General features: G+C 35.8%; 1 protein-coding gene across 7 annotated transcripts; it reads right to left on the bottom strand.

Annotated features, from left to right (window-relative positions):
* Positions 1-639: 639 nt before the first annotated feature.
* Positions 640-24,467, bottom strand: LOC123760639 (broad-complex core protein isoforms 1/2/3/4/5). Of its 7 annotated transcripts, none has more exons than XM_069300320.1 (7): positions 24,224-24,467; positions 20,891-21,169; positions 18,657-18,890; positions 14,815-14,900; positions 13,603-14,562; positions 8,813-8,896; positions 640-5,294 (listed from the first exon to the last, which is right to left on the bottom strand). In XM_069300320.1, exons 3-7 carry the CDS (start codon positions 18,886-18,888, stop codon positions 4,905-4,907), a joined length of 1,752 nt encoding a protein of 583 aa, XP_069156421.1. In that variant the 5' UTR covers positions 18,889-18,890; positions 20,891-21,169; positions 24,224-24,467; the 3' UTR covers positions 640-4,904. The 7 variants fall into 7 exon arrangements, with proteins under 7 accessions (XP_069156421.1, XP_069156360.1, XP_069156580.1 ...); XM_069300259.1 differs by having other exon boundaries at positions 20,905-21,169; XM_069300479.1 differs by lacking the exon at positions 18,657-18,890.
* Positions 24,468-25,679: the final 1,212 nt, after the last annotated feature.

Genomic DNA, 25,679 nt, shown 5'->3' with positions numbered 1-25,679 from the left:
AGACGGGACACCACGAGCGTAGCTCTCATCCTGTTACTACACTTAGGTAATTACATTGTTAAACATGACCGAAAAGGTAAGATTAATAATTCTAACACGAATTTTCTCAATATTGCTTATGTTTCTTTTCACTGTCGATGGTAATTGAAAAATCAATTCTCCAAAATTTTATTTTATTTCTAGTCTGACGCGATGCCTGAACACGTTTCGTAATAACTTATTACATTTTCAAAGACTTTTAGTTTACACACACGACTGTAATCTGTAAACACACACAAATACATCCATACTTACACTCGCATTTGGGCGAGGTGATTTGGTAGACCGCTGGATGGAATGGACTTGGTTTGAAGATGGGTTGCATAACCAGCAGTGATCTGTTTTGCCTTGTTGACTGTGGCTGTTTTCCCAGTAGTGGCAGACATTATTCAACTTCACTGACAGCATAGTGCCACTGCTCTCCGCACGTCTTTAGAAGGGGGGCCAGGTTTTGACTCGTGGTCCCCAGTAGGCCTAAAAGAACTTCGCATGTGATGGCACCTAGTTGGCACTATATCAACATTGTAGCTTCAGGGAGCTACAAGGGGTCTTCCTCCCAGAAAAGATGAATAAAGTGTAACAATAAGAATACAAAGCACAATTTTTATAGTTCAATTTATTTAAGTTTGATCACATACAAAAATTATGCAATTGAAAAAATGTTGAATTCACAGTCTTGTAGTGAAAGTTATTAAAATTCTCAATGCAAGAGTACTGAATCTCTAGGTTCCTGGATACATCTTTATTTTCTATACAGGTTTTCAAAGGTGAAATAAAAGTATACAGTATAATTTTAATAATTAACTTGTGTTTGGCACATACATAACATTTCATGAGCATTGTTGCATTTTTAGGCAATATATGTAATTTTAATGCTGCGACTATTTAAACCATTTTCAATTAATAATTTCCTAGACATATTGGTTTTGTAGCTAAATGCCAACATATTATCATTATTGCAGTCTGGTGCTAAAGTGAGTAATATACTTCCTGATTATTATAAGAACCAACCAAAAATAATGCCAATAATCACAAAATTTTGCTCTTAAATTTTTAATAACTGTTTTAATTCCAGAATTTTGCTGTCATGCTTCAAACTTCTCTTTGTTCTTATTTGTTTTGTGGTCAAAGATGAAAAGAATGTGCAGCATTATGTTCTAGCAAAGGATTTTAATTAAAACCTATTTCTTGACAAGGTGCTCTGCAACTTTAAGCATTGGTTTGCAATTCTAAAATGAATGAATATATATATACTGTATAATATAATATATATATATATATATATATATATATATATATATATATATATATACATATATATATATATATATATATATATATATATATATATATATATATATATATATATATATATATATATATATATATATATATATATATATATATATATATATATATATAATATGTGTAGATCACAAAAAATAAACACGTGATTAAAGATGTGACAGTGTCAGACCACGGAGGAAGAATTGAAACAGGAATTTCTGTAAGTACTTTCGTATATTAATATATCTTCAGAAGGAGTCACTCTCAATACATCTTCACTCCTTCTGAAGATGTATTAGTATATGAAAGTACTTAAGGAAATTCCTGTTTCAATTCTTCCTCCGTGGTCTGACACTGTCATATATATATATATATAATATATTATATATATATATATATTTATTATATATATGTCATGCTTATGCATGTCATATTCACATGCATGTATGTTTACACACAAGTTTGTTGGGGGTCACCTCAGGTTCCCAGGCCTGCTATTAAACTCTTAACTGGTAGATTAATGTTTCAGCCAATTTACCATTGTAGCGTGTGTTGTTGACCGTATTCCTCTGCAATCTCACTATTACTGTCTATTACTGTGAGTAAAGTAGTTGGAGTCAACGAAGTAGTGAGAGAGAAAGAAGTGTGAGAATTTGACGGGCATCAAGAAGGAGTGGAGAGAAGAGATGAAAAAAGAGAGAAACCTTAGATTAAGACTTCAGGAAAGTGAGACAGGAAGAAGCAAGATAAGGAAGGCAGCGAAGGATTAGATTTGGGATAAGGGGATGGGGTAGGTTTCCTGTGGGACACGGTACATTTCCTGGTCATTCTCCCCTTACTCACTCTAAACCATCAACATGTCTTCAATATTCCCCACTATAATTCTTCCTTATAGATGTTTAATTCCTAGTACTTGAATAATTTAGTTATGCTCATTGTGAAGACAGTCCCTATCCCTAGCAACCTGCAAACCTGATGCCAGTTTATGACATTAGTTGCTTCTCCCTAAATATTTAAGATTATCCTAGATATCTTTCATCTTACTTCCCCCTATTCTTCACCTTTTACCTAGCCTAAGTGCAAAAAATATACATCTTACTCTGTTCAAATCCTTCCTAGCACATTGAACTGCATTGCAATTAGCTACACAAATTGTCCTCACTTCTGCACCAATTTAAATATATCTGCATAGTTTGGACTGTGTCTAAACTATGGTATGTGTGACCTATGGTAATTACCTTCCACTGAATCTTGTTGCGTGTTTCCTACCTGGATGAAGGTGATTGTGGTGATGGATGGAGGAGGACGATTTGCGAGAGGTGATGGGTGGGGGGTGATAGTGATGGAAATGGTGGCAGGAGGGTGGGGGAGGTATTGGTGATGATGGGGTGTTGCTGGTTGTAGTGGTGGGGTGGGGAAGATAATCATAGTGGTGGTGGTGGGTGGGGAAGGTAATTATAGTGGTGGTGGTGAGTGGGGAAGGTAATTATAGTGGTGGTGGTGGGTGGGGAGATATTAGTGGTGGTGGTGGTAGGTGGGGAGGTAATTATAGTGGTGGTCTCAAGTGGGGAGTATAAATTGTGCTTCTGTTTATGTTTGTAAAAGAGAAGAAAGGTCTAAACAGTATACATTAAAAGGTTCCTGAAATTGGTGCTGCAAAATTACAGTAACAGGAGAATAGGCCAACACTTTCAAGAAAAAACTAACTTCTTCCACAGCAGTTAATTATTAGGCAACTAAGATGGCCCGTCTAATATTGGTTGTACAGACTACATTCAACTTGGTGTTGTGCCACATAGCACATTATTGATACTGGTATTGTTACAACATTATCTAAAGTTCTTTTTCCAAGTCAATTTTTGTTAATTATGTAATTCAAACTTTTTCTGTAAAATGAAGATACCGTATACTAAAGCGAGCCTCAAAATGATAAGGAATTGGTATAATGAACCTGAAATTACATGGATGGCACCAAGGAAAAATGGAGTACAATTCCCTAAATATTAAACATTTCATGCTTATATTCTAACTTGAAAGACTCCAAGTGAAATTGCAATGCATTACTCACATGCATAGCTAATTTACACGACCAAAAATCTGAAAACTTGGCATATAATTTTAAATTTTTATTCATGAAACATTTTTAACAAAATTTGAATTATTTAATAAACACCAAAAATTAAATACAAATATACCATTTGCAGAACTAGGTTCAAACACAAAGTTCTGCTAAGAAAAAAATATACAGTATTATCTACAAATAAAATACTGCACTGCCAACATAAATATAATCTCTGATTGTATGTAAATAGGATTCAAATGTTTTTATGGGGAAAGATACTAAATAGTGCTCACAAATGCCCTGTTATACATAACACACAACATACCAATGCCTATACGAGATTCCAACATCTGCACAGCAAATATATAAATAAGGTATATCATTTATGAATGTTTAACACATTCTTCTTGGCAGCATGACTTCACTCACTCGCTGCGAATATTATGAAAAATAGTATTCCTTGCAATGTTGGCTCCGATCTTTGATCAGTGCTTGTAAAATTATTTCAATCCAAACACAAAATTATTAAGTTCAATATTCTTAACCCAGCTGGCTGAGTTAATGCCATGGCTCATCAGTGTTAATGTTTTAAAAAAGGCCAGACTAATTTGAAATTATATGCCGGTATTCTTTAATTGTACAAATTTTTGTTACATTAATTCCAAAACATTAAATCAAATTATTGAAATTCTCAGCCAGCTGAGGACACGACTGTCAACAGCTACTTACAGTAGTTGTTGATGTATCCAGTCATACTAGCTATCTAATAAAAATGGCATTTGTACTTTTTTGTGCTTTACTAGCCTAATCCCTTTGGTCTTAAACATCAATAACTTAGAACTACCAATGTAAAGTCCACATATCAGACAATGATACAATAGATGCCATTATTCTGAAATAATATATAATCCTCTTTAATAGGAGGAAATCCAAACCAATCAAGTCACTTATTTACATTGATATTGCAGATCTTATAACTACCATTTAAAACATTGCTCACAATTCTGAAAAATGTGATAGCAAAGGAGAACAACCAGGAAATTCTACAAACATATAAAAACTCCCAGTTCATAGACCATTTTTGCATGGATTTCTGAATATGTAAAAAGTTCTTTACATACTGTATAAATACAACAAAGGATGTGATCACATGGCTGTGTCCTTGACACTGAAATGGGTTTAACTACTGACTATTGCTTTACCTTTACAAGTTGTTGTTTACATATTACTGTACAGGTACTTGGACAAAAATTTTGTTAGAATGGGTTACGTATTACTTCACAGAAAGTCACATAATAAAAAAAAGAGAGAGTAAGAAAACAAGCCGAAAGAAACTCGTAACCCTTAACAAGCTTACCGAACTCAATAGGTGCCCAGGTGGTTTTATGCTTTTAAATTCTTCCATATTCCTGTACTTTTAAGATTAAGGATAAGACAAGGACTGGGTGACAGAACAGTTCATAGAACCTACGCTTAATAAATCCAAAACTCCTTTATATCCATAGATATGAAGACATTACCTTTCATGAATTTTCTTAATATGTTTATCAAGTGATTGTATGTGCTTTGAAGAAAATTCACAGTGTGGGCATTTATGAGGTCTTTCATTCGAATGAGTTCTCATATGGCGCTTTACATTGTCTTGCCGCTTGCTGGTAAAGTCACAAACAAGACATTTAAAAATCTTTGTGTGTTCTTCTCTCTTATGTTCAAGAGAAGCTCTGTAGGTCTTGCAGGTATAATTACACTGTGTGCACCTGTATGGTTCCTTCGTATGTGTGAGCATGTGTCGGGTCAAACTTTCCTTCTTCTGAAATGAGCGATGACAGTTGAGGCATTTATAGGGTCTCAATTTCTCTGGAGAGCAATGTGCAAGTCTGACAAAAGTAGTGGTGTGTGTTGAACCCTGCACAAAAAAAGATCACATTGTTCATGAAAATGCAATATTATCACTACATTCATACTTAAGATAGTCCATTGCACCAACTTTGAAATAAAAATTTATGGATACTACATGTATTATGCAGTAAGCACTAGGTTCTAATAATAAAGATTTGGAACAACAGATAACATATTGCTTCAGTGGAGTTTCTTAAAGTTAACAAAGCATACAAATGAAATATAAAGTGGGCTGGGACGGAAAGGTAAGGTAAGGTTGGCAAAGTAGAAAAAAATACGGAGAGGAGTATTAATTAAGAATGTAGTAGTAGTAGTAGTAGTAGTAGTACAGTATAGGGGATATAGATAAGATATCCTAACTGTAGCTAAATCACAGCTTTGCAGCCTAGGAAGCGAGTCTTAACACTTTCTGCGGATCAGGACTCCTCCCGGCGTCCTGTTTCGCCTACCCGCTCCCGCATGGTGAACATAAATTTATGTCCTCTTTTAAAACATTTGTATAAAATTCAATTTTTATCCGATTTACTTTGGGTTTGTTTCAAACTGTGTGCCATGAGGCTCTCTTTCTCACCACTAGGCTGCATGGTACAATAAGTTCATGAAAGGTGTGGATAACTTCGATTAAATGGTATTTTGTCCCAAACGGGTTGCAGGTGGGTGACTTTAGCCGTTTATACTGGTAATGCTTCCCCCATATCATGTATTATATGCATATGTCTGTTTAGGGAATTTTATTCCGATCAATATACAACCAAAAATAACTGTGTGCAACAAGTATAAACTTGACAAACATAACAAAAGTAAAAACATTTCGTGTGTGTTTGACGCTCACTGATATGTTCCAGCGTTGTTTTATATTTGGCGCTATTCTAACTTACGCTTTGTTGATATTTTTTACCTATGGGCACATAGAACATTCTATTGCGAACACATTGACACAAAAATGAATGACGTACATAGAAAATTAATGTCATGAGAGTGAAATAAGTATAAACTTTCAAAGCGCCGTGCGTCGTCCCGTCACCGATACCGGGTAACAATTTCACCACTTCCCACACTCTTGCGGGCGGGCCGCATCATTATTCTACGCTTATATTCATATCACCGTGTTGGGAATTTCATTGCGAGTCCATTGATACCAAAATTAACGCTGTAGAACAAGTGTGGAGGTGATTACAATCCCAAGAGTAAAAACATTTTGTTGCTGATGGGCGCTCACGGCGAGTCATCTTCGTAGTTATTTATTTGGTGCTGGTATCCCTATACGTTTCGTGACTTTTTTTACTGATGTTCTTCTAGAGAATTTTATTGCGAACACGTTGGTACCAAAATGAAATACGTAGCATGAGAACTAAGGTCAGAAGAGTAAAAAGAGTATACACATTTTTGTTTTTACGCTTAAGCGATAAAAACGCAGCGCGCACATTCGGTTGGCTGAGTGACCTTTGCGGAGAGCGCGAAAGTGTTAAGTATGTCACCTATGCACATATTTAATAAGTCAATATTGACTTATTAAATTTGCGAGAACGGGTTGTATATGCATATGTCTGTTTAGGGAATTTTATTCCGATCAATGTACAACAAAAAATAACTGTGTGCAACAAGTATAAACTTGACAAACATAACAAAAGTAAAAACATTTCGTGTGTGTTTGACGCTCACTGATATGTTCCAGCGCTGTTTTATATTTGGCGCTATTCTATCTTACGCTTTGTTGATCTTTTTTACCTACGGGCTCATAGAACATTCTATTGCGAACACATTGACACAAAAATGAATGATGTACATAGAATAATAATGTCATGAGAGTGAAATAAGTATAAACTTTCAAAGCGCCGTGTGTCGTCCCGTCACCGATACCGGGTAACAATTTCACCACTTCCCACACTCTTGCGGGTGGGCCGCAATCATTATTCTATGCTTATATTCATATCACCGTGTTGGGAATTTCATTGCGAGTCCATTGATACCAAAATTAATGCTGTAGGACAAGTGTGGAGGTGATAACAATCCCAAGAATAAAAACATTTTGTTGCTGTTGGGCGCTCACGGCGAGTCATCTTCGTAGTTATTTATTTGGTGCTGGTATCCCAATACGTTTCGTGACTTTTTTTTACTGATGTTCTTCTAGAGAATTTTATTGCGAACACGTTGGCACCAAAATGAAATACATAGCTCGAGAACTAAGGTCAGGAGAGTAAAAAGAGTATACACATTTTTGTTTTTACGCTTACGCGGCAAAAACGCCGCGCGCACATACCGCTTTTTTTTTACCATCGAAGGGGGCCGGAAAGTGTTAAATATACAGTAATATTTAGACAAAATTGTCTATAGAGTACAGTTGCTGGGCTAGTATTAAGTTAATAGTATTTTTTTTGTTAAAAAACTCTGAAGAGGAGATTAATAATGATGGTATTAGATTATTGTACGAAGTTTGTCAAAGCAAATAGATTCATACAAGAAAAATGCAATTGACTGTGGATAGATTTTTTTTGGCAATGAAATAGGCAAATTCCCGATATCACACTAGTGTTTCCGAGGACCTTCCATAAGGTACCCACATGTTAACAAAGCCAACCTACACTACTATTTCCTATGTGGTGTAGCAGTAGACCATGCCATGATTGTTGACTTAACTTCCCTAACATTATATCCAGTTGTTATATGCCACCTCTCCTGCCAATCATAGGAGTTGGAGCTGGTAATAGCTGCAGATTACAGTACTTCTTATATGGCAGTTTCTTGGATGGTATGTTGTCATAAAGTGCTTGTTTGGTCTCACTGTCAGCATTTTCATTATTTAACACACCTATACAACCATAGTACTTAGCAAAGTGAAGGGATTTTAAACAGTTAAAGATTCCATAAAACCACTGATGGATTTTCAAGACTGTAAATGTAACTGGGTTGAACTGTTCAATGGCTTTCCGGTTAATTCAGGGTTAAAAAACAAATTTTTGGATGTAACTTACATTCTTTCTCAAGGTATAGTATACAATGTTCTGAAAACATTGTTTCAGAACATTGTATACTATACTTTGAGAAAGGATGTAGGTTACATTCTAAAATTTGTATTTTAATACACTCAGACATAAATTGGGTCTTTCCTTCACCTTCATTCAAGTACTACAGCATTGTAGTAAGTTTCTCCAAGAAAATAGATGTTCAAAACCATTTGGGTGTTTCTGCCCGAAACGCTATGCATGTTTGTGGCTTTGCAAGAATGGATAAATACATCCTTATGTAATCTCACAAACTCACTGTACCGTCTTGTAAATTAAATTATTATTTATATTATTATTACCAAATTAAGCAACATCAAGCAATGTTAAATCTAAAATCTTGTCCTAAAAATTTAATTTAAGCTATACTAAATAGTGAATAAAAAAAATGGGTACACAATATTTTTAAAATTTAGAGTTTTTGGCCCCTAAACTGCAGACATAAGGTTGCAAAATGCTTAGGAAATGTAGTACTAATCTGATATTATGCAATCACTATCACACTATCATGTAAGCAACTAACCCTCGAGAACTGAGCATCTGATTGTGAAGAAGTAGAAGTCTCGGGAAATTCCTCTGTAAAATCATACAGGTTCTCGTCTGGATCCTGAAAAGAACAATAAACTTACAACAAGGTTTATGGAAAAACACATATTATAAATACTTTAGGACAAAATTTGGTCTCCAGAATGCTGAAATATGTGGGTATATGAAGTGGCATACTGATCTACTCCAAGAACTGTACTACAGTATCTAGTATATAATTAAAGCTGTATAAATATGCAAACACTTCCAGGCAAAATCCATAGCTGGCCATGCTTTAACTGTCTAGGCATCCAGGAGGTTATGTTAATGCAGTTAACTACACAATATAATACAAAAACTTTTCTAAAATGCTTCCATAGTTAAGGCATAGTTAATTTTGAAATTTTCTACCTATCTTCGGTTTTTATTTGTAATTTTCTTACCGTGTGGGGTTTGTTTTGTTATGCCCAACTTTCTGGGTGCCTAACCCTGGTCGATGGCAGATAAGGAAAACTCCCAACCACTGGGGGTTTTCCAGGGCCATTGCTCCCTGAAACACCTCTCTGAGAAGGCCAGGTTCTGGCTCGTGGTCCCCGGAAGGTTAAACTCCATAGACTAATGTCCTGGTCCATTATATCACACATTAGCCCGATAACTCCAGGGAGCCAAAGGGACTCCTCACAGAAACAACTAATACAATATTACAGAAAAAGCTTATAATATCTAGCTTACATTTACAGCTTCAATTACAATCTACAGTATATATTTCATCTTGGCTCAATCATCTTTTACACAAAACACATTCGTCAACAAATTATTCTAGAGTCAACAATAACAGGGAATTAATGTCTTCTTTATTCTTTACTTTTACTCTGTAAACCATATACCTATATAAGCAGCCACTGATATGTATGGTATTGGGGAATGCAGATTTGGTGGTATGTAGGTATCCCTTTCGTACAGTACCAAGTTTCAAAGTACAAATGAGAATTCAAAAGATTATTTTAACATCTGCAGGTATACCACTTTCTCTGCTTTGTGTCAGATTCCCACAAACTACACATTTTTAGTGGTTCATGAAGTTTTAGATCATATTCTTGCAACTTTGCACCTTTCATGCATTATGGACTTCATTATGAATGGTATTTGTGAATGGAAAGTGGAAGGTATATTACTAGTATATATTTACCCCTAAAGTGCAGCTATGACAGGCACTTCTCTGCCTATATGCAGAAAATTAAAAAATTAAACAAAAATAATTTTTCTTATAAAATGATACATTTGATCTGTAGCCTGTTATTTCCCAAGTGTAATTACAGGACAAGAGTTATTCTCATGGTGTCTCATCTTCCCAGTACTCTTTATCATATGGTGCTTTGAAACTACAGTACTGTCAGTCTTAGCATCCACCACCACCTCACTTGACTCGTTTCAACCAAGTACCATTCTGCATATGAGAATGTTCTAATATTTTTTCAGCAGCTTTGTTTACTCAACTCGAATCTATGAACTCGAGTTCTTGAAGATGCAGGTTTCAAGAATTCCTCATTGTCAATTTTGTAGATTCCAGTTAATATTTTGTATGTAGGGAATCATATCACCTCTTTTCTTCTATTTTCTACCTTTGGTATATTTAACACCTATGGTCTCTCCTGGTAACTCTTTGTTTTTCAGTTCCTGAAGTCATTTACAGTAATTGCATGTATTTACATCTTTTTCAGCTAATTGATGTGCTTCTTGAGATATAGGCACCATACAACTGCATATTCCAATTATGGTCTCATGATGGACGTGAACAATTTCTTAAATATTTCGCTATCCTTGTATTTAAAAGTGATTCTAAAGTTAAAAAGTGTAGCATAGGCTCCTTGCACAAGGTTCTTTATGTAGTCCTCGGGTAACAGTTTTCTATCCCTAGATACAACACCTACATTGCAGTTGGAGCCTTGGGAAAATTTTTGAGCATATTAAAAAAAAAAAATTTGCTTCTTTTGAGTTTCACATTAAAAATAACAAATTTCACATTAAATAGCCCAAAAAGGAGAAAACATCTTGAAATGTGGGACAGGTCCAGAACAATACGCTACCGTGAGAGCTCGGTAATACGGATTCCAGCAACCCGAATCTCTGAGTAATCTGAATGAATTTATGTTCAGATTTTTTATCCTTCAACCCAAAAAGGGATACGGATTAAAAGGTTATATAGTAGAAGAAACTATTAAATTCGAGTTAAGAGTTCTTGACTGATCAACTTTTAATAGAAATTTGGCTTACCGATAACAATTCAGTTATAAGTACCAGTACTTAATCTCTTTACTCCCAAAGTTTGAACACAGTGAAGTAAATTTACAGGCAAGCACGCGTCAGCATTGGACAATTCCCTGTTTTCCTTGATGGTGCTTGTCATCTCCTGTGTGTACATACAGTACAGTACTGTACTGCATTTCCCTGCTACAACATAGAACGTTTTCTCCTTCTGGGGGCATGTGTATCAAGCCCAACCCTGTCAACCTGCCTAGCGAAGTGTTCTTCCCTCATGTGACTCAACCTCATGTCATTCTGTTACTGAAAGACTTTTATTCCTAAATTTTTTGTTTTAATAAGAACGTAGATAATTGTTTTGCACAAACTCGCCTCTAAGATCATGTATGATAGCAGTATCAATGAACATGGAGGTGCTAAGAGGAAGCAAGTTACCCCATCAATTAAGAGATAAGCTACAAGTGATTGAACTTTGTGAAAATGGCATTTAATTTTTTGACATTCCTGGTAAGAAAGTAAAATGTTCAGGTAAATTGAATGGAGATGAGGCCCATATAATTCAGATTAAGCAAAGACAGTAACCCAGATTTTGGAGGTATTAATATACAGTATGTTGGGGAGTGAATTGTAAGCACAATGTATAGCCAAAATGCATGGCACAGAACACACACAAGGAAAAAAAGAAAGCATTGGTCTTGCATAAAACTACTGTTCATGAGACAGCCAACACCATTTCCTGGACTGCTACTTGGTGGTAGACAGGTATATCTAGCCAGTAAGGACAGTTTGCACTGTTTTTGTTAGCTACAAATCTTGCCATGCAGTTGCTTGTTTTTGACCATTTTGTTTTTCTGGTGAATTTTTTCCTCAGTTCTGGAGTAGAACTCCAAGGGAGTAGAAGGGTACAGTTCAATCAGTAGGTTCCAGTTTGTTTTGAGAAATGGACAACTTGGCTAAACATGTTTACCTGTCATACCACTTTTCAACCAACCCGTCCTCTTAAAAATAACGTCAGTTTTGGCTCGTATGCGCACTATGGCCAAATTTGGACGTAATTTGAAATGAAATCGACTCACAAAAGTGACATACTGTTCCATTTTCTGTTTGAGGCATCCGGCTTACTCACCAAGGGTAGGAGAGGAAACTTTCAATTAACGTTTTTCAAAACATTTTGAAACTTTATGAGAATTTCCTGCCCACCTAACCTACCAGAGGACCCTTAACTTACTGTTGTTGAAAAAAATTCCCAAATTTATTTTCATTTTTTTTTCATTTTCAAATTACGTCCACTTTCGGCCATACGGGCAAACGGCCAAAAGCGACGTTATTTTTAAGAGGACAGGTTGTTTCAACACAGTTCATGCAGCTAGTCAATATTTATTAAATGCTCATTAGTATGTGAGAAACATATAAAATAAATTATTGATGCTTAATATTTATGGGTTAAAATGGAAAGAAAATTATCATCCACTTGACAGTCAATTTGAGCTGGCATGGCCAACTCAAGCATGTATATTCTCATATAAAATATTCATTTATACATGTACTCTTTGCTCTTGCATGTATGTATGATCTGCAATCAAAATAAAGAAATTAAAGTAAGGCAAATTTTCCCAAGTTAGAAAATAAGAAAAATCTATATATGCTATTCACTTGTTTCTGATGCCTGAAACCTATAACTATGATGAAATAAAAAAAAAATGGTGGCATGCCATTAGTGCAAGGGATGAATACGAATCAAAATGTGTTATAGTTTGAAAAATTGCATTAGAAATGCAGTGACAAAATTAAGAATACACAAAAATGCTGCACTACCAATTATCAATCCACTGCATTTACTTGTACTTTTCCTACAATGATTTTCTTAATCATTCCACAGGCTGATTGATTAGGGGAATATACCAATAAATATATAAATATAATATATATGTCTATATATGTCGTACCTAGTAGCCAGAACGCACTTCTCAGCCTACTATGCAAGGCCCGATTTGCCTAATTAGCCAAGTTTTCCTGAATTATTATATTTTCTCTAATTTTTTTCTTATGAAATGATAAAGCTACCCATTTCATTATGTATGAGGTCAATTTTTTTTTATTGGAGTTAAAATTAACGAAGATATATGACCGAACCTAACCAACCCTACCTAACCTATCTTTATAGGTTAGGTTAAGTTAGGTAGCTGAAAAAGTTAGGTTAGGTTAGGTAGTCGAAAAACAATTAATTCATGAAAACTTGGCTTATTAGGCAAATCGGGCCTTGCATAGTAGGCTGAGAAGTGCGTTCTGGCTACTAGGTACGACATATATAGACACATATATATATATATATATATATATATATATATATATATATATATATATATATATATATATATATATATATATATATATATATATATATATATATATATATATATATATAGACATATATATATATATATATATATATATATATATAGACATATATATTTTTTTTTTTACCCTTCAATATACCACTAACAAACTAATGTTAATCCAAATTACCACATCATGAAATGTTGCCATCTCCTCTCCTTGCTCCACCTTGCCATCATACAGGGGCCGCATGTCCACCAAGCTGTCGAGCAGGTCAGGAATAGGAACAGATCCATCCTCAGGATGTGATACTAGTGCTTCTGATCCGACTTCTTCCAACTCAATTTTTACTTCCTGAATAACATTGTCAATTGGTGTCAGAGATTGGGGAAGATTGACTTCTTGAGGCTGCTCACGAGTTGATAAATCTGTAGGGATGTCGTGCTGTGAAGGTGCAAGGTATATAGAATTTTGGTTATTGTGATTCTGTGTCACACTCAGTTGGGAATGCTGTGAGATGTGAGACAGTAGTGGAGTGTGAGCTGGTTGCGGCAGTGAAACATCTTGAACAGATGTAGCCTGGTGCTGTTGCAAAGGCTTTGGGGATTGCCTATTTAGATGGTCAGGAAGAGAAGCATGGTTGTGTGTGTCACCAGCTGGGGTTAAACTGATCTCTGTGGGCGATTGAAGTGCTGCTGATGGAGGTTGAGGGTGTGACATAGGAGCACCTGGTTGAGGAAGGGTCTGTGATGAAGGTGGGAGAGGCTTTTGTGAAGCTGTTGGTAACCTCTTCCGAACATCTGAGCGTCTCCTTTTTTTGGCAGGTCTATCAAAATCTGAAGGACCCTTTGACAAGTGTGTTTTCACACCATCATCATCAACCATTGACAGTCCTCGAATCCTCATACACTCTGCAGCGTGCATTATATCTGGAATCTGTGTTTCCTTCACATTAACTTCCCCAATATACATAAAATCCAGTAGAGCCTCAAGCTCTTTGCAAGAAACATTATTTAGAACCACAACAGGATTTACACATGGGGTCCATTCAAATATATCATTAAAATATTCACTGCAGGTTGATAGCACAAATTTGTGCACTTGAAAAAAATGTCCTTCACATGCCAGTGTTGCATCTGTATATGCAGCCTGTAAAAGATAAATAATGGTTTTCAAATTATTGAATACAGATAAATATATAACAAATTTAATTTCAAGATATATAATAAGATACATATGATTCATTTGAGGCCAAAAAAAAAAAACAAATAAATTAACTAGTTTCAAATTAAAGAGCCTTCCCAATATTCAAAATTAATGCTTAGTACTGTACAGTATATTTATACTGCATTGGCAGCCACTTGTAATATTTCAGGGTAAAGGGATTTGTGGTTCAAGTACCTTTCCCCTCAGGCTTCCGATGGCCTGGCTGAAGATTCGTGAGTGCTCCATCCACTGTAATGCCAGCAACTCACCATCCATTCTCCCTGTAATACATATTTTTATTATAAATCCTAGAAACAATAATTATAAGTAGTTTCTCTACATTTTGAAGTTATTTCTTTTCACTTCGTTCCCATATTTCTGCCTAGAAAACCTCACTTACTCAACTCCAAAATACCAGCGTTGAATGTAGTGAAACGCCTCTTTCTGATAGGGTCTTGGTGGCTCTTTGGTGCTTGTTACCTGGTAAATTATGTCCAATTCAATCTCCACCTGGCCCTTGAAGCCATATATAAATAAGCCTAACAGGAACTGGAGGTCAAAGCCTGGCTCCTGATAAAGAGGTGTAAGGAGCAGGGAATTCTAAATAACAAACAAGGTAATCTACCTTGCTGGTTGTCAGTATGTTGGACTCAAAGCATAGAAAATTGAATAGTGAAGCCCCAGATTCATGAACCACTCACTCTGGTAATAATGATGTCTGACGACCATATGTTCAGTGAGCATAACTAAGCAAATATAGCATCAGCCAGAAAAATGATAGGATGGATTATGAAAACCTTCAAATCCAGGGATCCCATCACAGTAGTTGTACAATTCAAATCACTTGTGCTGTCCCATCCTGAGTACTGCTACTTATTATGTAAATACATAAGTGAGTGTATATAGTGAAAACAATTCATAATAAATTGTATATTTACTGAAAAATAAGATATTTTTGTGCAAATACTTGTGACACTAATATGTGGAAACAAAATAAATTTACTACAGTTGTATTATAATAAAACATCAAGTAAGAACATATTGAACCACACCATTGAATAAAAAGGTTGTAAAATACACCATAGATACTGTAATACCGCAAAAATAAATTCGCGGCAACTCGGGCTCCTCCACCGCGCCTGACTCGGCCCGGGCACACCATGCTCCAACGATGATGATCTGTGACGTCATCGGCCAACTTTTTAGCTTTTTTACGTCATTAGTAAGTACAATTATTTATTTTTTTATTTTTCCCGTGCTCAGGGAACACAAATAAAGACATTAATAAGAAAAAAATGGGAATTTTTTGTTGCGCCTGTGGGTGTTGAAGCCAATAATGGCCCTTAGCGACTTAAGGGTAAAAAAAAAAAAAAAAAAAAAAAAAAAAAAAAAAAAAAAAAAAAAAAGTGGCACAAGCACTCAATGTAACATAGCTTGGATACAGGTAAGATACCAGAATTACTTAAATCAGCAAATTTAGTGCCACTTCACAAGGGAGGAAGCAAAACATTAATTTTTAATTATAGACCAGTCACACAAACATCACAAACAATTAAAAGTTTTTCAGAGTTTTTTTTACAATTACTCAACCATTGATAAATCAAGGGGCATTAGAAGAAAAATAAGATGAAGATGTATACACACACTTTACAAAGGCATTTGATATATGTGACCATGGAGTGACAGCATATAAATTAAAGTCCATAGGAATAACAGGTAAAATATAGAGATGGATATTCAATTTCCTATCAACCAGAATGCAAAGAGTAACAAACAAAATCAAGTCTGAGCATGGTGAAAAGCTCTGCATCTCAAGGCATAGTACTTACACCGCTGCTGCTTCTCATTCACATATCAGATACTGTATAGACAAAAATATGAGTCACAGCTTTATCTTTTTTTTTTTTTTTAACTAAGAATAGGGCTCATTACGGTTGTCAATTGAAGTACAGTACCATGTGAAATGCAAGCAAGAGCTGTTATCTCACTTCAGCTCATCCAAAGCCTGGCCCTAGAGACTCGGGTATTTCAAGAGAATGTACTGACACTATCACACAGTGAACTATCATAAAGGAACATAGTACAGTGGCACCTCGACTTACGATTGCCCAAACTTACGATAATTTCGAGTTACAATGTAAATTTGATCGAAAAATGGGACTCGACTTACGATAGTGTCGTCGACTAATGATATTTGTTGGTACACGTTTGGGTCGATCGAGCGCGTGGTTCCCGGTCGCGCGGGCCAACCTGCCTAAGTTTACTAGAGCTGCCCGTTTAGTGACGATCACGCCTATAAGAAATTCCTTTTTTGTGGTGATTTTTTTGCGTTTTGAACATAAAACTGATTATTATATATCACGCCATGGGTCCTAAGAAAGTCAGTGGTAAGGTTCAACCTAAGAATATAGTTGTGAGTTGAGGCAGTAGAGGATGTCCCTTCCTCATTAAGAAAATGTGTGAAGTATGGGAAGAACTGCAAAGTTTTGTTGAAAAAACTCCCCCAGATAAAGCTGTAGCAGGCTGTTGCATTGACCTTTTAAATGACAATGTGATGTCTTACTACAGACAAGTATTAAAATGTAGGGAAAAACAAGTGTTTTTAGACAAATTCTATGTAAGACAAGCAAGCAGTGAGCCACAAGCAGGTCCTAGTGGTATGCAGGCAAAACATGCCAGAGAGTGTATCCCAGAAATGTCATCACTGCCCGATGTTATAATGGAAGGGGATTCCCCTTCCAAACAGTAACACCTCTCCTCCTCTTTCCCTCATCACCATCTTCCATATGCCATCAAGAGTCCTTCATGAAGATAAGATAAACATATGTACTGTATTGTAGTTAGAGAACAAAGTTGTATTCAGTATAAAATGTATTTGTAAGTTAATATTTTGGAGGGTGGGGAACGGATAAATTCAATTCCCTTTATTTCTTATGGGAAAAAATCACTTCAACTTACGATATTTTGACTTGCAATCCGTCTCTGGGAATGGATTACCACGTAAGTCGAGGCCCCACTGTACTTGATTTATTGTAATTTGTATTACAATACAGTGGTCCCTCCATTTACGAATTTAATCCGTTCTCAGAGACGGGTCGTAACTCGAAACGAATTTTCCTTTAAGAAATAATGTAAGTTGAATTAAGCCACTCCACACCCCCAAAAATAATAACTTCAAAATACATTTCATACAGAATACACACATTTTGTACTGTAGTATGTACAAGTTATAGCTTACCTTTATTGATGACTTGTTGACGTATGGAAGACTGTGAGGAAGGAGGGTAGGGTGGGAGGTGTTACCGTTTGGAAAGGGAGTCCCCTTGCATTATAACATCAGGCAGTGATGACTTCTCTAGGGTACTCTCTCTCTCTCTCTCTCTCTCTCTCTCTCTCCTATGTTTTGCCTGCATACCACTAGGACCTGGTTGTGGCTCAATGCTTGTTTTTCTCACTAAGAACCTTTCAATAGAGACTTTTTTTTTCCCTACATTTTAACATTTGTCTGTAGTGAGGCATCACAGTGTCATTGAAAAGGTTAAGGCAACGGCCTACTGCAGCTTAACTTGAGCGAGTCGTTTCAACAAAACTTTGTACTTCTTCCTATACTGCACACCACTTCTTAATTGTTGAGGAACCCATTGCATGGTATATAATAATTACTTTTATGTTTAGAAAGCAAAAAAAGCTAGGAAAACAATGAAATTCTGTACAAAGAATTCAAGCGCAATCCTCATTAAGGAAGGGGTGTCTGGTAAACTGAAGTGGGGTTGCCCGTGCCACCAGGAACCATGCGCTCTGTCGACCAATACGTGTATCAACAAAGTCGCAAGTCACGGCAAAGGTCACAAGTCGAGTCGAATTTTTTTATGAAATTGGGGTCGTAACTTGAGGTTCCACTGTATGTACAAAAAATATTGACTAAACAACAGGATAAGATATAGCATACTTTTCAGGAATGCCAAATAATTTATAGAGTATTCACTACATGAAGCAACTTCAATAAGAAAGTAAATGAAAAATCTTAAGAGATTTACGTTTGTTAGACATTGCCGTTTTCTGGCTCATTAAATCAACACAGTGAGTGCAATGCCATTGAGCCAGCTGGTCCACTTCTTCATCATTGATACTCATACACCGGGTATGAAACCACTCCTCACAACAGTCACACTGGATCATCATCTTTGATTTATCATTAGGCTGGCGACATACACAGTAGAGTCTCTGCTCTCTCATTTCATCCATCTTTTTCTTTTTGGAAGCCATCATATCTGCCAACAAAAATGGTTTTATAACGCAAGAAAATGCATAACAGCAGTGAATATAATAGGTATATATAAAATTACATAAAGTACAGTATTCACAACACCTAAATCACTTTCTAAAACGTATGAAGTTTGAGAAAATTCAAGAATCTATAATTCTAAATTTACTGTATATTAACAAAATAACAAAGCAAGAAAATCACCTTGATGCCTTCACAAGTTACCATGGAGGTCAACAATACAGATGCCGATTTACTGACTTAACAGCTATGCTAATTTAACCAATATAGTTAATCAGTTTTACCTTTCTTTATCAAAAAATTTTGTGCCCTATAATACTGGAAACTATAAAAATATTTGAAATTTAATATAAGGTAGGCACATTTTTATGACTAAGTTCAGTAACATAAATACTGCAGCGTATGTGAATTCCCATGTATCATATATTTAAGCGAATCTTTCATTTAATGCAATTTTTCTCTCTGGTTTCTCTTCTCTCACGAGGAATCATCTTATCGATCACATGAGTGATAACTTGTGATAAATTAATGGAGTGATAATAAAATTAATTTTTAATATTATTAGCTCTTATTATGAAATTAGTCCCTATCCAGGTGCATGCAGCCTAACTACAAGCACCAGATCTGGCAACATATGGCAGCATATGGGTTATCAAGTCCACATAAATAGATGATTTTTTCATTTATTTAATACCTATAACATAAATCAAAATGATAGTCACAGACACCAAGAATAGCTTCACAATTTCTTGCCCTATTATTTTGTTGTTTAATATATTTTAAATTAAAAATGAAGGGCTTAGAGCTCGACTCTCATTTCATTTCACATCTGTCAGTGAAAGTCCAAAGGTGTTGCACGTACTATACACAGTATCAAAACCATTATATTCCCTGTTATTATGCATTTTCTTACATTATCAAGATATTTTTGTTGGCATTTATGAAAGCTTTCAAAAACAAAAATGGATGAAATAAAAGACTGCAGTTAAAATATCTGGAAATAATTCATAAAAACTATTTAGGCATATACAGTACATTACAGATATTTTATAACAAACTGTATATAAATGTTATTATAATATCCAATCTACTATATTTACATCTCACCCTCTTTTGCTTAATTTTTAGAAGAAAAAATCCAGATCCAAGATTGTATCTTGATGCATATTTGATATGACCACTGCAAAGCAATCATATTTCATAGGTTCCCAAGCAACTATAAAATGGCAGAGATGACAAATGTCAGACAAAATGTAGCCAAGAGTTTAAAATCAATAAATATACGAGTTTTCTTCTTTTATTTCAAGAAAGTTGGCTATGAATCAATTATGCCATGCAGTACACACAAATCTGTAAAAATTCTGTGCCTAACACATATGTTTGACACTAAAGCCTTGGAGATGTTAAAGGCTTAGATACACAAATAATTATCAAAAGGCACAAAGCCCAAAGACTACAGTACTTAGTCTTTTATCTGTATAATAAAATAATCAAAAGGTCCTAAACATCATAAATACTCAAAGTAAAAACCAAGGAAACCTAAAACTAAATACAAACAAACTTGTGAGGCAAAACAAAGCAAGCAACGCATGTTGATCATTCTTATTGGGCTGCCACTTTTTTCTAGGACTGGGATTTGGATCTCAGATCAGGTTCTGGAACCAGTTAGGTCTTTCAGAGCTCTATTTTCACTAGAACACAGTTCGGAAATCATATTAAATTCAGGACCTCAATTAAAGCTGGGTGCACAAGGGTGCCATTGTTATAATTACAAAAATTGCAACAATATTTGAAGGAAGAAACAAGAGGATGATGCAGCTGCAATAAATAATGCAGAGTCCCACTTGAAAAAGTAATTAGTATTGGACAGATCACTGGTGCATCTAATATCTTATTGCAGCTAACCTTTGTTATTTTTTCTGACATGTTATAATAGTGTATTCTGTAGTTGTGAAGCAAGAATGTTGTGTTTGGTGGTGTACTTACCGAATTGTACTCACCTAATTGTGCTTGCGGGGGTTGAGCTTTGTCTCTTTGATCCCACCTCTCAACTGTCAATCACTGGTGTACAGATTCCTGAGCCTACTGGGCTCTATCATATCTACATTTGAAACTGTGTATGGAGTCAGCCTCTACCACATCACTGCCTAGTGCATTCCATTTACAGGGTATTAACTGCTCTGACACTGAAAAAATTCTTTCTAACGTCTCTGTGGCTCATCTGGGTACTAAGTTTCCACCTGTGTCCCCTTGTTCGTGTCCCACCTGTGCACAGTTTAAGGGTTAATGAGCTAAAACATTTCCATACTTAACTGTTTATCTGTCAATAAAGAACTGATCAGCACACATTCCCATCAAAATGTGTGGTTTATTCCTTATAACACTCGAAAGCACCAGGAGCATGCTCTATTTCCTGTGGAGGATGTCCACAAATTTGTTGGTACAGAATGCAGACCCAAAAATCATAAAAAAAGTCAACAAATATTATATTGTACAGTAGAATTCAAGTGATTTGAATATCAAAATATGCATATGTGCAGTCTATCATTTTATGATAAGAAAACAAGTATTTGGAATAAACTAAAAGCACAAAAAATTAAGTTTAAATGCAATACAAGTACTCAAGCAACAGGCAGGGCTTGGAACAAGTCATTCCTTTTGAGAAGGAAGAGGCCCTAGTTATCCATTTTAGTATATTCTGGACCACATGATATACAGTATCCAGACATTTTGTTTTTGCTATATTTACACAAAAATGTTTTTATTAGTGCAAACTATAGAACATTGAACAGCATTTGCGTATTTTCTGACACCAAAATCGCATGGGGAAAAAGTTATAAGCACTGCAAATCCAGATTCCCTCCTTTATACAGATACTGTACCTAATTTGTATACTGTACTCCAAAGAAAAATTAGAGCAGTCAGATCATAATCTCTCCATTGTATTCAGACTTCCATTTCTGTAGCCCAAGTTACATTTGAACAAAACTTCAGTGTACTGTATATACATATATAGCCATTTACTGTACCTGCAACACCCAATTGCAGTAATTTTATCTGACATGTGAAAAGTGCAAACAAGAGTCAAGCTAAAAAAAAAAAAACTATCAAATGCTTATAGCACTGTTAAAACAAAATAATACAATAAATATATTGTATTAAATAATGTGTTTCTTTCGCAGACCAATTATCATCTCGATTTGCATGTTATAATTGGCTAATTATTTTAAATATATTTAGCAGGAAAATAAAGTGCTTATTGCTAGCTTATCAATTCTTGAAATATTCAAAATACTTGCAAAATTTCTTTGTTAGCATCCTAGTCTATTCCAAGAATTTGTGCACCGTGCAAATATACATCGTATGAAAAAGTCAATGTCACATCAATACCAAATTTTAATAGTAATATTAATCTTAATATAATTTTATTTAGAAATTCCAATAAATGAATAATTACTAACGTGCACAATAGTCATCAATAAATAGCTAAAAACACAGTACATAACCAAAATTATGTTAATAGAGAATATGAAAAAAGAAATTATAAAACATTGGTCTTCAGTTTCATGAAGATCAATGACCTCCACAACACAGGCCAACATGGATTTAGAGCGGGAAGATCATGCCCCTTGCAGCTACTGTACTTGACCACTACAACAAAATCACAGAGGCATTAGAAGAAAGACAATGCAGATGTGGTATACACAGACTTTGCAAAAGGTATTCAATAAATGTGACCATGGAGTGATAGCACACAAAATGAGGTCAAAGGTCATACAGGTAAAGTAGGACTGTGGATATTAAATTTTCTGATGAACAACAACAAAGAACAACACCCAACCAAATAAAATAGAGTCCAAGCACAGTTAGAAAGCTCTGTACCTCAGGGTACAGTCCTTACACCATTGCTCTTCCTTATTTTCCTTATTTTTCCAGACTATACAAAAATCAGCATGAAAATTGCCTCTGCTGAAGACATTGAAAAACTACAGGCAGATATTAATAGTTCTCAACTGGGCAACAGAATAAAACACGATGTTTAACAGCGAGAAATTCCAGGTACTTAGGAACGGTAAAATTGAGGACCTTAAACAAAATACAGGGAACAAAACAATCAAATCTGCCCATAGGAGGAAAGCAGCATGTAAAGGATCTGAGAATAATGATGTCTGACGATCTAAAGTTTGGGAGCATTAACCAAGCAAATGTTGCATCAGCCAGAAAAATGATAGGATGAATTACAAGAACTTTCAAATCCAGGGACCCCATCACAATGGTTGTACTATTACAAATCACTTGTACCGTCCCGTCTTGAGTACTGCTCAGTACTCACGTCCCCCGTCAGAGCAGGAGAGATTGCCTGAAATAAAGGGAATACAGAGAACATATACGGCATATATAGACATGATAAAGCACCTAAATTATTGGGATCGTCTCAAAGCTCTCCAAATGTACTCACTAGAAAGTAGACGAGAAAGATATCAAATAATATACACATGGAAAATACTGGAGGGCCAGGTCCCAAATCTACACAGTAAAATAACAACATATTGAAGTGAACGATATGGAAGAAAATGCAGAATAGAGCCAGTGAAGAGTAGGGGTGCCATAGGCACAATCAGAACACTGTATAAACATCAGAGGTCCACGGTTGTTTAACATCCTCCCAGCGAGCATAAGAAATATTGCCGGAACAAACGTGGACATCTTCAAGAGAAAAACTAGATAGTTTTCTTCAAGAAGTGAACCAAGTGGTGGTGGATATGTGGGCCGGCGGGCCGCTCCAAGCAACAGCCTGTGGACCAAGCTCTCAACTCAAGCCTGGCAGGGAATAGAACAACTCCCAGAACCCCATCCAGCAGGTTCCCAGCACCTGCATTATAATGCAATCAACAGATACATTCTACAACTGCCATGAAGGCATATGTTTCTAAAAATAACACTGAACCTAACTCATCCATTTAGGATTGTCCTGGAATTATAACATTCTAGTTATGCCCGTCAGTCTTTGCATCTCTTTAAACATACCTAATCTAATTAAACAAAAAATTTAGTTGTATATATATATAGTGTGCAGGTGTGTGGCTTCACCGCTTTTAATCCAAGGGCAGATTTGGAATGCTTCCGGCTGGAAGGTGGAACGTGGGGCGACATGTCCTGGTACCAAACACCCATGTATGTGAAACACCCCACTTCCTTATTAGCGTGTAACAAATTGCCCATCTTCTCTAAGATGTCCTAACGCACTTCCTCAACAAGCAAGGGCGCTGCACTGTACCCATACTGACAACCTGGCAATTAGCAGCGTCAACACATTACCTCCAACCCGACGCCAGACTTGTTGCCGCACTCGCTTCTTCCAAGTGGGAATAACTTTCTATTACCTCCAACACACAGTTCGCACTCCCAGTTTTCTCCTCGGGGTAGTGATCAAGTTTTACACCACACTACACCTGCGAAATACGCTCACTGGGCAAAAGGAATGACAACTTGAAACTATACATCACGGTCTTTAAGCAACGATGTTGTACGCCTTCATTTGTTTGTAAACAATGTGGCGTCATCTGTTGCCTAGCCCGAAAACTACTTTTGCGCTCCAAATTTAAATCACCTGAATAATAATAAATAATGATGATGATGATAATAATAATAAATAATAATAATAAATAATAATAATAATAATAATAATAATAATAATAATAATAATAATAATAATAATAATAATAATAATAATAATAATAATAAATGCGTAATAAATGCAACTAACACGCTGGCTCCTAGATATTTATTTACTGTTAGGTTAACATGGGCATTAGAATTAGTTAACATGGGCATTAGAAATTTCTTTATCTCCTGAGGTTTACCCGAGAGCCATTAACACTAGTGGCCTCGACGGGGACAGGAAGCCGGCAACTTGTCGAAGGTCCTCCCCCTCCATTTGCCCTGATCTTTTCCAGCTTTACTTAAAAAGTTAGCAATTTTGGCACTCACGACCTCGGCGGGTAGGCAGTTCCATGGGTTAATAACCGAGGGTGAAAAAAAACATCTCTTGTTCTCAGTCCTACATTGTGGCTTGTTGAGCTTGAAACCGTTGTTCCTTGTTTGTGTTACAGCTGACCTTTTGAAGAAATTTTCCGGATCAACATCCAAATTGTTCAATATTTTAAAGTTTTCAATAAGATCCGCCCTGTCATGCCTGGTTTGCAGTGTTAGTCCTGTGGCCCTCAACCGTTCCTGATACGTGAGTTGACTTAGCTCTAGAATTATTTTTGTTGCTCGGTGTTGCATTTCTTCACAGCAGCAATATCCTTCTGAAGATGAGGTCTTCATGCCTGAATACAGTAACCCATATAGGGGCGCACCAGGGATTTATACAATTAAATCACTACCTTCTTTTCCTTAAAGTCGAATCTTGATTATTCCAAGTGTTTGGTTACCTTTTATGACTGCTGCCCCCCACCTGCTGTGCAATTTTTATTGAGTGATGGATTTTGACTACAAGGTTTTTTTCTTCATCAATCTGCTGTAATGTAATGTAATGTAATGTTATTATTTTGGTAGTTGTAGCATGGGTTGTTATGGTTCACATGCATGATTATGCATGTCAATATTAAAAAGCATTTGCCAGTCATCTGACCACTTGTGGAGTTCCTGCAGATCTCTTTGTGAGGCTTCAACATCATTATCACTTTCCAATAAATCTTTGTCATCTGCAAATTTGATATTGTGGTTTGTAATATTCTCATCCTATGTCATTTATGTGGATGAAAAAAAA

Source organism: Procambarus clarkii, chromosome 1 (genome assembly GCF_040958095.1).
Source record: "Procambarus clarkii isolate CNS0578487 chromosome 1, FALCON_Pclarkii_2.0, whole genome shotgun sequence".
NCBI lineage: Eukaryota > Metazoa > Arthropoda > Malacostraca > Decapoda > Cambaridae > Procambarus > Procambarus clarkii.
The sequence above is the reverse complement of the archived record's forward strand: the minus strand, read 5'-3'. Positions and strand labels throughout refer to the sequence as shown.

Bases quoted from the DNA above. Each gene is read 5' to 3' on its own strand.
- LOC123760639 (XM_069300320.1), bottom strand. From the start codon at position 18,888: ATGATGGCTTCCAAAAAGAAAAAGATGGATGAAATGAGAGAGCAGAGA. The intron at 8,897-13,602 runs GTAATTTGGATT...TGTTCTTTTCAG, and splicing joins TGGCAACATTTCATGATGTG to GATCCAGACGAGAACCTGTA. The intron at 5,295-8,812 runs GTTAGTTGCTTA...TTTTTTGTGCAG, and splicing joins CAGATGCTCAGTTCTCGAGG to GGTTCAACACACACCACTAC.